The 12,695-nt window shown below is 40.8% G+C and overlaps 4 protein-coding genes across 5 annotated transcripts in view; 1 reads left to right on the top strand and 3 right to left on the bottom strand.

Annotated features, from left to right (window-relative positions):
• The window catches only part of LOC124336387 (calcium uniporter protein, mitochondrial-like), an 878,707-nt gene that overhangs the window by 638,352 nt on the left and 227,660 nt on the right, over positions 1-12,695 (top strand). The gene's annotated exons all lie outside the window — the stretch shown is intronic.
• On the bottom strand, positions 671-2,241 carry LOC124336355 (brachyurin-like). Its single transcript, XM_046790130.1, has 8 exons — positions 2,154-2,241; positions 1,968-2,085; positions 1,830-1,905; positions 1,678-1,757; positions 1,389-1,577; positions 1,224-1,316; positions 1,007-1,143; positions 671-924 (listed from the first exon to the last, which is right to left on the bottom strand). The coding sequence occupies exons 1-8, from the start codon at positions 2,229-2,231 to the stop codon at positions 757-759; spliced, it is 939 nt and encodes a 312-aa protein (XP_046646086.1). The 5' UTR covers positions 2,232-2,241; the 3' UTR covers positions 671-756.
• On the bottom strand, positions 671-6,947 carry LOC124336350 (brachyurin-like). Of its 2 annotated transcripts, XM_046790124.1 has the most exons (9): positions 6,816-6,947; positions 6,626-6,743; positions 6,472-6,547; positions 6,322-6,401; positions 6,034-6,222; positions 5,868-5,960; positions 5,657-5,796; positions 5,361-5,576; positions 671-711 (listed from the first exon to the last, which is right to left on the bottom strand). In XM_046790124.1, exons 1-8 carry the CDS (start codon positions 6,891-6,893, stop codon positions 5,409-5,411), a joined length of 942 nt encoding a protein of 313 aa, XP_046646080.1. In that variant the 5' UTR covers positions 6,894-6,947; the 3' UTR covers positions 671-711; positions 5,361-5,408. The 2 variants fall into 2 exon arrangements, with proteins under 2 accessions (XP_046646080.1, XP_046646079.1); XM_046790123.1 differs by lacking the exon at positions 671-711 and having other exon boundaries at positions 5,331-5,576.
• LOC124336335 (brachyurin-like) lies at positions 2,953-4,421 on the bottom strand. Its single transcript, XM_046790104.1, has 6 exons — positions 4,296-4,421; positions 4,094-4,217; positions 3,948-4,023; positions 3,608-3,867; positions 3,299-3,534; positions 2,953-3,241 (listed from the first exon to the last, which is right to left on the bottom strand). The coding sequence occupies exons 1-6, from the start codon at positions 4,407-4,409 to the stop codon at positions 3,074-3,076; spliced, it is 978 nt and encodes a 325-aa protein (XP_046646060.1). The 5' UTR covers positions 4,410-4,421; the 3' UTR covers positions 2,953-3,073.

Below are 12,695 nucleotides of genomic sequence, written 5' to 3' on the forward strand. Positions count from 1 at the left end.
ACCCCAACTGGAACCCCCCGATTCCACCCATCCTTCTTGAGGTGTGAGCTGATTTACTTCGACTTGGTGATAGGTAATGAGTTCTGCTCGTTGCGCCGAGAATACCTAGAGGAAAATAAAAGAACATCTTTTTTAATAGTGGAAGAAAATTACATTTTTTAAATTGGGTATACTCACTAAAAATCTGCAGCTGCTCGTCCCTTGGTCAATTGCACCAATAAGAGGTCCATATTTTCCAACCATTTTTTTTTAAATCAAAGTCTCAAGATCACTGTAATGTTGGAAAATAAACAAATTAACCACTTATTAAGGTCAAAGTATGCTTTTGGAGGGTGCTTGCAATGAATGGTGGAGACGGTCTGCTGAACGGGCCTTCAGATGAAGCTACTACTCCAGTCTTGTGAAATCACTGAAAGTATCATATTCCATTAAGAGATTGGAAGTGCGTGAAGAATATATCAGGCACCACATTGGTTATCATTAAGTTGGATCTAGAGAAAGCCAAATATTTGCCTGTTTTCAAACACAGACTATTTCATGTCACGAATAAGAAAGAGGCTTTGTGCTTTTTAGGGCAAACCGTAAACCGTTGGTTGATCGACGTACCCCATGGCCTATTCACAAACTTTCCTCAGTCGTATTAATTAGATAGAAAATAATCCAAAAATAATTCATTGCTCAACAACTCAATTGTATTCAATGCGCAATAAAATCAAACATAATCAAAAGAAAATCCAATCCGATGTGAAGGGGTGTTTAAATTAGCAGGCCAGTGACCGATGAAATCCATTCGGCAAAGTAAGAAACGCGGGCGAAAGCGGCGGGGTAGCCGACCTCGCATCCGGCGGAGGAGCCGAAACTGACGATGCCGACCTGGTTGTGTACGCCTCCGTTGACGAAGGTCAATGGGCCGCCAGAGTCGCCCTATGTCGAAACAGAAATTAAAATTTAAAATAAAAAAAAAAACCTTTTAAGCACAAAAATTAAGAAAAGATCTAAATCTTACGTTGCAAGAGCCGTGGCCGCCAGTAGTATCAACGCAGATGTTTCCGGGTGGGATGGTGCCGTAAGTCAATGCGCACTCTTCGTTGGAGATGCATGGAGCATCGACTTCACGCAGGACAGGTGAGATACCGGTGGCACCTAATAAGTAGAACGACAAAAATGTTAGAATTAAGAGATTATACGTTATTAAATGTAAAAGATGATTGATTTTGTTTTACCATCGGAAGGTTTGCCCCATCCGCTAATGTGGAGGATATCACCAACATGGTCGGGCTCGGAAGTGGGAGCCAAGCAGACGGGCTGGATTTCAGCTGCAATTTGAAGAATAAATGAAAATTAAAAATGTTCTTGAAATGGTATAAAAGTCGTTAATTGAATTTTACGTGTGAATTCAATGGGGGCGGGCAACTTGATCAAGGCGACGTCGTTGCGCAAGCGGATTGATCCAAAGTCGGGGTGGACGGTGTATTCGGTGGACCTGACTTCAACGCGGGTGGGTTCCTCGGCGGCGGTCAAACGGACATTGTGGGAGCCCAAGTAAATGTCGAAAAAGACAGCGGCATCGGCACAGTCTGATCAAGTGAAAGATGAAACATCCTTTTAATTTTTGGCATTTGATATTCCCGGTTTCTGCTCGTGTTAAAAGAAAAAGGAAATGAAATCGTAACTTACGGGCGGCAGTCAGAACCCACTCGTTGGAAATAAGAGAACCACCGCAGAAGTACTGGTCATCGATGAACAAAGCCACTTGCCTTTTGTTACATGATTAAATGAAATCATTAAAAAAATAATGTAATTAAACATTTGATATTCAATTGATTTACCATGGCAGAGAGTTTGGGACGGCCTCAGTTCCTCCAACAATACGGCCGCTTGTCACGTTAGCCTGTCCACAGAAGCCTGAAAACAAAATTGGTTAATTAGTTTAACTAATTTGTGATAAACGAAGAATTAGAAGTTACCGCGAGTGTTGACGGTGGCGGAGCGCTTGATGGGGACGAAGGAGTTGGTATTTTTCGATGGTAGACGTGGGTACAAGACCGAACGCGGTTGGTACTTGGACAAGTCCCTAGCAGCCGCCTAAAGATTAAATTTGAATCCATAATTAAAATCAGAAATAATTAAGGATGTAATATACTTTTGCTTACCTGAACGACGACGAACGCAACCAAGACAATAGCAAGGACCTTCATGTTGGGAATATTTAATGATGTCAAGAAATGCATTGATCTCGTTTTCGACCGTCCTTAAATACTTCCAATTTTGCCATTCCGTTCGTCCGAATTTTGTAGTTCAAGCCGAATGACGTCAAGATAACAGCATCAGCAGACATACGGATTTCAAGGTCCGGGACCAAAGTAATAATTTTCAATTTGTTTAAACTAATTTTTTGAAAATTATCTCTACGCGATCCGGGTGTCAATCAAACCCTGAAATAATGGGCAACCACGTATAGTGACACAGTTGTTGCATAAAGCCAGTACAGGATCCGGTTTCGTCTTTATAGGCCGTACGTATAAGGATATGGAAAACCCAAATTGTCTCATTGTAATATCAAACTATTATTGAAACATTATTTCTAAATCTCTTTATTTATATCAACCAACACCAGTTGTATTTCAACGCCAGGACATGCGGAGATAATTTACCTTTGTTTACCAATGTATGATCCCATGTAAAACTTGACGATCCATCTCATCACACTATAACGTTATTCAATATCCCTTTGTCCCTCAGAATAAACTTAATCATTTTTCTCTCTTCGATCATTAATGCGTGCTCAGGTTCGAAATTGGAATCGAGACCAAGACGAACGGCATCAGCAATTCAGGTGCAAAGTATACTAATTGCACCTGATTACTTTAGTATTTATAATTTATAATCAACGAAACATTAAATCCTTAAATAAAAGAATAAAGGAAACCAAAGCTTTTAAAACACAATTGACTTGAGCTATAGTTTATTGACGTTTCATTTTGGGGATCAAGCGCCAACAAGGATATTAAAAGAAAATAAGAAAACAAAAGAAAGAGAATGCAGAGCCAGTCAGAAATCGATTGGAAATTATTTAGATGATCAAGCCGGTGGTGTCGGAGATCCACTGGGTGTAGCTGGAAACGCGGGTGAATCCAGCGGGGAATCCCTCGGCGCATCCGGCGCGGGCGACGAAGCTGACGATGCCGACCTGGTTGTAGACGCCTCCGTTGATGAAGCTCAATGGGCCGCCAGAGTCTCCCTGTATCAAATTAATTTAATTTTCAAATTTAATTTGAGCGGGAAAATTTGAATTTACGTTGCAGGTTCCGTGTCCGCCGGTGGTGTCGATGCAGAGGATGTTGTCGGTGATGATGTCGCCGTAAACGGCGGCGCAGTCGGCGGTGTTGATGCCGGGGGCGGTCGCCTTCATGAGGACGTCGGAGATACCTTGCAAAACACCGTCGGCGGTCTTACCCCATCCGGAGGCCAAGAGGGTGTCGCCAACGTGAGTGGGCTCGGTGGCCGGTGCCAAGCAGATGGGCTGGATTTCGGCTGCGCAAATGAATTAAAATGATTAGTTTGAAGAACCTGTGCTATTTCAACTGATCTGATTTGATGAACTTACGGGTCAATTCGACGGGCGACGGCAAGCGGATAAGGGCGAGATCGTCGGCAAGGGTGACAGAATTGAATCCGGGGTGGACGGTGTAGGTGGATGTTGTAACGGCGACCTGGGACGGCTCAACGACGGTCCTGTCGTGATCGCCGAGGGTGATGAGGAATTGGCCGGCGCCATCAGCGCAGTGGGCGGCGGTCAAAACCCAGTCGGGCGAGATGAGCGAACCTCCGCAGAAGCCGGACCCATCGATAAGGACTGACACCTGCCTTTTGATTTTTCACAATAAAAGTTATAGCTGCTGACATTTATGCAAGTAGCGATAGGCAAATTGAATTCAAATTTATACCAGGGGAACTCATGGGGAATGGCCTCCTCTCCACCGACGATGCGGCTGGAATCGACTTTGGACTGTCCGCAGAATCCTGTTGAAATGCAAATAGAATATTAGGATCAAGAATAAACGTTTTGTCATGACGTGATTTGATTCCTTACCGCGGGTGTCGACGGTGTGGGCAACTTTGGTCGGGGTGAAGTAGCCAGGGCCTTGTGGGACCTGGGCACGGGGGAAAAGCTCATCCCTGGGGAAAATCTTCTTGTGGGGCATATTGACAGCCGCCTGTCAAACAAAAATGAATTTCCAATTTAATTACGCTTATAGAATTATAACAATTAAATCAACGTGTTTTTATTATACCTGGGCGACGACGGCCAAAGCCAAAACGACAGCCAAGAATTTCATGTTTGAAGTTAAGAAAGTCAAATAGGAGAACCACAAATTCGATCCTGAATCCAGTCCACTTTTATACATGTCCAGTTGAAGGCGGACTTGCTCAGGTGCGTTCATCGCTTCTGCTCATACATGTTCGATAACAATGATTGCTTATCTCCAGGATGTTTAATTATTAATCGAATGTCATTTGTGTGTAATGGACGTATGTATACAAGGGATCCATGGCTATGACGACAGCGCAATCCGTTATCGAATGTTTGCTCGGCCGACGTTCACGGTGCTCGCGTGAGATCCTGTCGAAATCTTAATGTAATTATTTTTGATTGAGTAAAATCTATTTCAGGCGAGGAAATCAATAAAACACTATAAAATCAAGAAAGCTAATGAACCTTGAATGAACCTAAATATGTTTTTTATGCGCCGTTGTAAAAGTTTATAAAAAAGGTCAGATACTACACAGCGGCGACTGGGTTCTTAATTGACCTATTGAAGTTTGCTATACTCTACTTATAAAGATTGTGTAGAGAGAAGAATAGCAGTAATGAAATGAAATACATACCTACTTCAAGACAATAGGGAATAGGGATGCACTTCTTTATCTGTATGGTGATTTCATCATCTGATGGCTGCAGCACCATAACTTCAAACTGAAAGGGGTTGCCGACTCTTTTTCAATTGATCTAAGGGAAAAATTTCCCCGATTTTTCCTCTTTTCCCCAATTTTCCGCGATTTCCCATCGACTGAACCAGGGGAAAAAGAGTCGGTGACCCCTCGCACCATCAGATATAGATCAACTGGTGCGTGTAATCACCAGATGTGGTCTCAATTACCTTTTTTACTAACACAGACTAGCCTATTTCACGTCACGAATAAGAAAGAGGCTGTGCTTTAAAGGGTAAACCGTAAACCGTTGGTTGATCGACGTACTCTATCGCCTATTCACAAACTTTTCTCAGTCGTCGTATTAGATAGAAAATAATCCAAAAATAATTCATTGCTCAACATCAAAATTGTATTCAATGTGCAATAAAATCAAACATAATCAAAAGAAAATCCAATCCGATGTGAAGGGGTGTTTAAATTAGCAGGCCAGTGACCGATGAAATCCATTCGGCAAAGTAAGAAACGCGGGCGAAAGCGGCGGGGTAGCCGACCTCGCATCCGGCGGAGGAGCCGAAACTGACGATTCCGACCTGGTTGTGTACGCCTCCGTTGACGAAGGTCAATGGGCCGCCAGAGTCGCCCTATGTCGAAACCGAAATTAAAATTCAAAAAATTATAAAAACCTTTTAAGCACAAAAATTAAGAAAGATCTAAATCTTACGTTGCAAGAGCTGTGGCCGCCTGTAGTGTCGACGCAGATGTTTCCGGGTTGGATGGTGTTGCCGTAAGTCAATGCGCACTCTTCGTTGGAGATGCATGGAGCATCGACTTCACGCAGGACAGGTGAGATACCGGAGGCAGCTGATGAATAATAGAGCCATATTTATATAGGATTAGATTCAACACTGTTAATTATAAGAGACGATTTTTACCATCGGAAGGTTTGCCCCATCCGCTGATGTGGAGGATATCGTCGACATGGTCGGGCTCGGAAGTGGGAGCCAAGCAGACGGGCTGGATTTCAGCTGCAATGTGTTGAGCAACATGAAATTACATTTTTTTTCTAATTGGTATAAAAATAATGAATTGAATTCTTACGGGTGAATTCAATGGGGGCGGGCAACTTGATCAAGGCGACGTCATTGCGGATGCGGAGGGAAGCCCATTCAGGGTGGACGGTGTATTCGGTGGACCTGACCTCAACGCGGGTGGGTTCCTCGGCGGCGGTCAAACGGACATTGTGGGAGCCCAAGTAAATGTCGAAGAAGACAGCGGCATCGGCACAGTCTGATCAAGTGAAACGTGAAAGATGAGAACATCCTTTTAATTCTTGGCATTTGATTTTCCCGGTTTCTGGTGATAAAAGGAAATGAAATCGCAACTTACGGGCGGCAGTCAGAACCCACTCGTTGGAAATAAGAGAACCACCGCAGAAGTACTGGTCATCGATGAACAAAGCCACTTGCCTTTTATTACGATTAAAGGAAATAAATTTAAAAATAATGTAATAAAAAATTTGGCATTTAATTGATTTACCATGGGAGAGAGTTTGGGACAGCCTCAGTTCCTCCAACAATACGGCTGCTAGTTACGGTAGCCTGTCCACAGAAACCTGAAAAAATGTGTTAATTAGTTGAAGGAACTAATGTGTGATAAATTTCCCCTGAATAATCTGAGGTTTAATGCCTACCGCGAGTGTTGACGGTGGCGGAGCGCTTGATGGGGACGAAGGAGTTGGTATTTTTCGATGGTAGACGTGGGTACAAGACCGAACGAGGTTGGTACTTGGACAAGTCCCTAGCAGCCGCCTAAAGATTGAATTTGTATTCATAAGTAAAATTTGGAATAATTAATTAAGGATGTTATATACTTTAGCTTACCTGAGCGACGACGAATGCAACCAAGACAATAGCAAGGACCTTCATGTTGGGAATATTTAATGATGTCAAGATATGCATTGATCTCGTTTTCGACCGTCCTTAAATACTTCCAGTTTGTCATTCCGTTCGTTCAGTTTTTTAGTTCAAGCCGAATGACGTCAAGATAACAGCAGCAGACATAGGTATACGGAGTCGAAGGTCCGGGACCAAAGTAATTTTCAATTTGTCCAAACTAATTTTTGATAATTATCTCTATACGCGATCCGGGTGTCAATCAAACTCTGAAATAATGGGCACCACGTAGAGACACAATTGTTGCATCAAGCCAGTATGATCCGACTTTCGTCTTCAGGTACGTAAATAAGGATAAGGAAAACCCAAATTGTCTTATTATTGTATAACAAAGGTCAGCTTCTACCGGGTGCCACCGCGTCACGTATTGCTTAATAATTATTCATGCGGTCACCTTATCGACTGGTATGTAATCAGTTCACTGAGTCCACGGGAACGTGCAGTGTTTAGTCCAGCCGTACGAGTATGGCGACATGGTGCGGTTGAACTTTTCGTCTAAGATTCTCATCTACTTCGTACGGAACAGAAAATTACTTTCGCTCATGATTAATGCGATTAATGTAACAGAGAAACACGCAGATTTTACGTATTTGACATCGGACGTGTAATATGTAAAATCACGTCCAGAGGCTGTATTAATAGTCTTTTGAGTGCTGCCAAGAAGGGACATCGGACATGCACATAGGAAGACCGGACGCAAGCCATTAGCCGTCCGGTTTAATCGTATTATTGGTATACTCATATTCGCCAATTGTCGGATTCTCTGGAAATAACCGTTGAACCCGATATTATCGATTACTTGATTTTCTCTGTTATTAATCAACGCTTTTTTTTTTAAATATTTGATTAACTTTTTCGCTTCTCTGGACTGCGCAATTATTTTATCCACTGTAAGGTGCCCTTCAATTTTATTGTTTCATTTCTTTGTTTCGAATTTCATGAATTTCTATAACGCAGTTGGCGTCATGTTAACGTCAGCTTCGTATAGTGACGGATCCTTTTTCCAGTTCTTGGAGGTTGAGTATACAAAAGACGTTCTACTTTGTCGTCTTGTAAGCGTTGGTTTTTCACACTTGGCTTTCGTTGGGTCTGATGTGCTTCGATCCTCTTCGTCAACATTTTTCAGCTCAAAACTCATTCTCCGTCTGACTCAAGAGGTAATGTTTATTCTTTTGCGTAGTATAATTAAGCTAATCTTATAATACAACTTATTGTTTCGTTATTACTGTATATGGCGCGTGAAGCTGGTTTCCTCTGCTGATGAGTGACTGATTTCGGCCAATTTAAAATGAAGTCAATTTTAATTTTTTTTTGTCCTTATCGGACTTGTACCATTCCTATCTGAGGCTGGGCCCTTGGCCTACGGAATATGCCAGTCTGGATGCAACGCAGTTGTTGTGGCTTGGTTAGTTATTAAATGTTATGACATCAAATTTAATTCTATTGTAAATAACATTTCTGCTATTCGATCGCATTTAGCTACGCCGGAGCCGGATTTACGTTCGGCACTCTTACGGCTGGCGCAGGAATTCCTGCCGCGATTGTGGGCTGCAATGCTGCCCTGGGAGTGTGTATGGCAGCATGCATTGCAGCTGGATTAGCTCCAACTCCTTAATAATCAGTTAGCATTCGAGAGCTATCAGCTTGTTTTGTGCTTTTGGTATAATTCAGATAATCGTAACGTATATAATCCTATTTCGTGTAATCTCATATCTTGTAAAATGGACAATTAGTTGGGACTGATACGAATTGTTGTTCATGTTCCGTATCTGTTTGCCCTTCAAACATACCCCGTGTTGAAATAAAACTGGATAGCTACTTTCTAACTGCTGCGAAACATTTCTTCTAATAATTGACATTCAGGTAAAGATTGATCAAATATTTTTCCGTTATGATTTCGCCTTGGAATTTATGAATTTAAAAATGGGTGTAAGACCGGTAAGAGTAAGACGCAAGAGCGATATGGAAATTTACGTTATATTTCGTGACGTAATATGGGGAAGAAAGATACTATTTACGAAGTCTTATTTGGGTGAACGTAATTTAATTCATCTGTGTCTGTTTCCATATTTTGTTTCGAATTTCTAACTCTGTAATTCTGCTGAGCCACTGCTGTACGGAGACCTCAATTTGTATTCCTAGAATTTTTCACAAAACAAATTTCGCCGACTGTTGAGCGTCAGATTAACGTTCAGTTTTCATGTGTGGAATCTCCTCTGTCAATCGGAATAATTTTTCAGAGGGTCTTTCAATTATTTTTTCATTCTGAATTTGTTGGAAATGTTATTGATAGAACTTATTCCATCAATATAATCAGCAAAAAAAGGGGAACTAAAATTGTTATTTTGCGATTTAAGCTTTCTTATTTACAAAGTATATAGACCTTGAAATCGTCATTCCAAGAAAATTCCTTGTAAATAACTCATTGGGCTAATGTGGTTATAGTGGCTTTCCGGCTTTTCCATACAGGTATGCAATTTTTTTACCAGAGGGAAAAGAAGGCCAAGTGACGTCATCAGCCGGGATGCAGATTTCCGTTGAGAACGAACGTGATTCTTTCTTTTGCCTGGAGAAACGACCTCACCAGAGGCAGAAATGGGAGGTCCTAGTGACAAAAGAGTTTGGTCGTCTTGTCGGGTTTTTCCTTTTTCCCGACTTTGTTTCTACCGCGTTTCCTCTACGCTTTCGCAAACGTCTGATGCCCACACATCTTTCAGTCAGTCGTTGGGTGTGAGCAAGTCAACACATATTATTGAAATCTAATTGTACCCTCCTTCAAAGGTAATTTTCTTAACAGAATCTATCTAAAAGACATTTGTGTTATCATGTGGGAATTTTCTCCAATAGTTTCCTGTAGGTTGTCACGGTAATTAACGCGAAGAGAAATTGTCTGTTATAAAATGGGCGTGATAGTCATCTTATTATTCTGCTTTGTTCTCTAATATCAAAATTTGATAATTATTTGACCGTTTAATTTTCTTCCCTGATTGCAATAGTTTAAAATAGCCTTTTTGAAATTTTATTCTTGAAGATAACAGCTGATTCTTGGCGAGCGGAAATGAAGCTATTTTCAACGCTATTTCTTCTATTTGGCCTTCTCCCGTTCGTGACTGTTGCTGGCCCTCTGGCATACGGAATTTGCCAGACTGGATGCAACACTCTCGTTGTGGCTTGGTTAGTTATTGAATAATAATTATATTAAATTTTTTATTTTTAAAGACATTTATTGTTGTTTATAGTAATCCAGATAAAAATAGTATAATTAAATAAATAGATAGGTATTCAAGTTACTACATAACAAATTAATTCTATTTTAAATCACATTTCTGCTGTTCGATTACATTTAGCTACGCAGCAGCCGGATTCACTTTCGGGACGGTTACTGCTGGTGCAGGAATACCCGCAGCCGTAATTGCTTGTAACGCAGGTCTTGGTGTTTGCATGGCAGCTTGTATTGCTGCCGGATTCGCACCGACTCCTTGATTAATTAATTACCTTTCACGATGTATTGATTTTTTTTGGTCGATTTTACCACCCCAATTTGTGGGTACGAAATGAAATAATTTTAAAACTATAAGTCTGTAATAAATAGTCTTCGTACGTCTTCATATTTCAATATTTTGAAATATTTATTTTGTATTAGGTTTATTATTCATTTCGTATTTCAAAAATGAGAGACAGATCATACATAGGTCACGGAAGGGTACAGCAAGAATGCTGGCGACAGTTGCCCATGTTAATTCTCTTATGGAGAGAATCAACCAGTGGTCTATATTTTCTGTGCTGTTTATTCCAACGGAAATATTGGGGAAAAAATAATTATATCGTGTGCTGCATGGGTATACCAATGGACCTCCTGGCATTCCTACTAGATCTTTGTCGACATAATCCAATTATGTATCGAACCCGCTATGTTATACCGAAACTTTGCTATGCTCTATCCACCACTGTGATAATACGTCCTTCGTCCAAATCCAAATCCTAAATCCTAAGTCCCACGAAGAGCACCCTTGTCGGAGGATGAAATGCCTTTCGATTTGGCGCCTTAACCCACTCAGCCACACGACATCTAACATTATTTCAATGTTAGCCTATATACTATATACATACCATATTTTTCATTGCTCGTGATGAAAATAGAGCTTTTCTTCTTGTGTAGTTAGGCAAATAGAGTAAGGATAAATAAGTAGGTTAATTTACTAAGTTGTCTGTTAATTTTTATTTTTTATTGTTAGAAACAAATTGGGACTTTTTTTTTATGTAGTCGAGCTATCAAATTTACCTAAGCATGCGGTTCAAATCCTTGCGAATGCTAAACTTTTTTTCAATTCTAATTGGTATTTAATGATTATCCATGATTATTTTTCATGGTTTATTTTCTTTCAGATTATGAAAATAGAATTTGTGTTTATTATATGGCCTAAATACTTTAAAATTTCGTTATGATATCATAACACGAGGGGTTATCCACTCCCTCTTGTGGTCTACTATAAGCATAAGGGGGAATTAAGGTTGTTATTTTTCGATTTTACAGATGTTACATGCACTTTAGGACTATCGCATTTGTAGTAATAAAAAGCTATCCAATATCATTTCAAGAAAATTCTATGTGAATCGCACAATCGCACATAAGCCTAATGTTGGATTAGTGGCTTTCCGGCTTTTCCATACTGCTTCCTACTTGCTATCGCTGATATCAGAACTCTGGTATGCAATTTTTACCAGAAGGAAAATAAGGCCAACTGTCAAGTGACGTCACCAGCTGTGATGCAGATTTTGCCTGAAGAAACGACCTCGCCGGAGGCAGAAATGGGAGGTGGCCTGTCGGGTTTTTCCTTTTTCCTGGCAACTTTGTCCCCCCCCCCCCCGTTTCCTCTATGCTATTTGTAACGTCTGCTGCCCACGGCGGCACTGCCCCAGCCCCACGCAATCACGCATCTGTTAGATTTTAGTCAGTCCATGTCAGTCGTAGTTGTTGGGTGTGCAAGTCAACACATATTATTGAAATCTAATTGTACTCTCCTCTAAGGTAATTTTCCTAACATAATCTATCTAAAACAGATCCGTGTTATCATGTGGGATTGTGGGAATTTTCTCCAATCGTTTCTTGTAAGTTGAGACGGTAGTTAACGCGATAATAGGTGCTGTCAAATGAAGAGAAATTTTCAGTTAAAAAATGGCCATGATAGCACGAGTATGAGTCTCTCACTCTCTCCATACCCACAGTGGTGATAGTAATCTTATTCTGCTTTGTTATCTAATATCAATTTGTGATAATTATTTGACCATTCAATTGTCTTCCCTGATTGCAATAGATAATAGCATTTTCGAAATTTTATTCTGCAGTGTCTTATTCTTGAAGATAACAGCTGATTCTTGACGAGCGGAAATGAAGCTATTTTCAACGCTGTTTCTTCTATTTGGCCTTCTCCCGTTCGCGACTGTTGCTGGCCCTCTAGCTTACGGAATTTGCCAATCTGGATGCAACGCAGTTGTTGTGGCTTGGTTAGTTATTAAATGTTATTACTTCTAAAGTTACTTCCATTATCAATAACATTTCTGCTGTTCGATCGCATTTAGCTACGCTGCAGGTGGATTTACTTTTGGAACTGTGACTGCTGGTGCAGGGATACCCGCAGCCATAATTGCTTGTAATGCAGGTCTTGGTGTTTGTATGGCAGCTTGTATTGCTGCCGGATTCGCACCGACTCCTTGATTAATTAATTACCTTTCACGATGTATTGATTTTTTGGGTCGATTTCACTACGGAAATTTTTACTTGATAGCTTGTTCCCACCAGCGTTCTCA

This window comes from Daphnia pulicaria, chromosome 4, assembly GCF_021234035.1.
Source record: "Daphnia pulicaria isolate SC F1-1A chromosome 4, SC_F0-13Bv2, whole genome shotgun sequence".
Lineage (NCBI taxonomy): Eukaryota > Metazoa > Arthropoda > Branchiopoda > Diplostraca > Daphniidae > Daphnia > Daphnia pulicaria.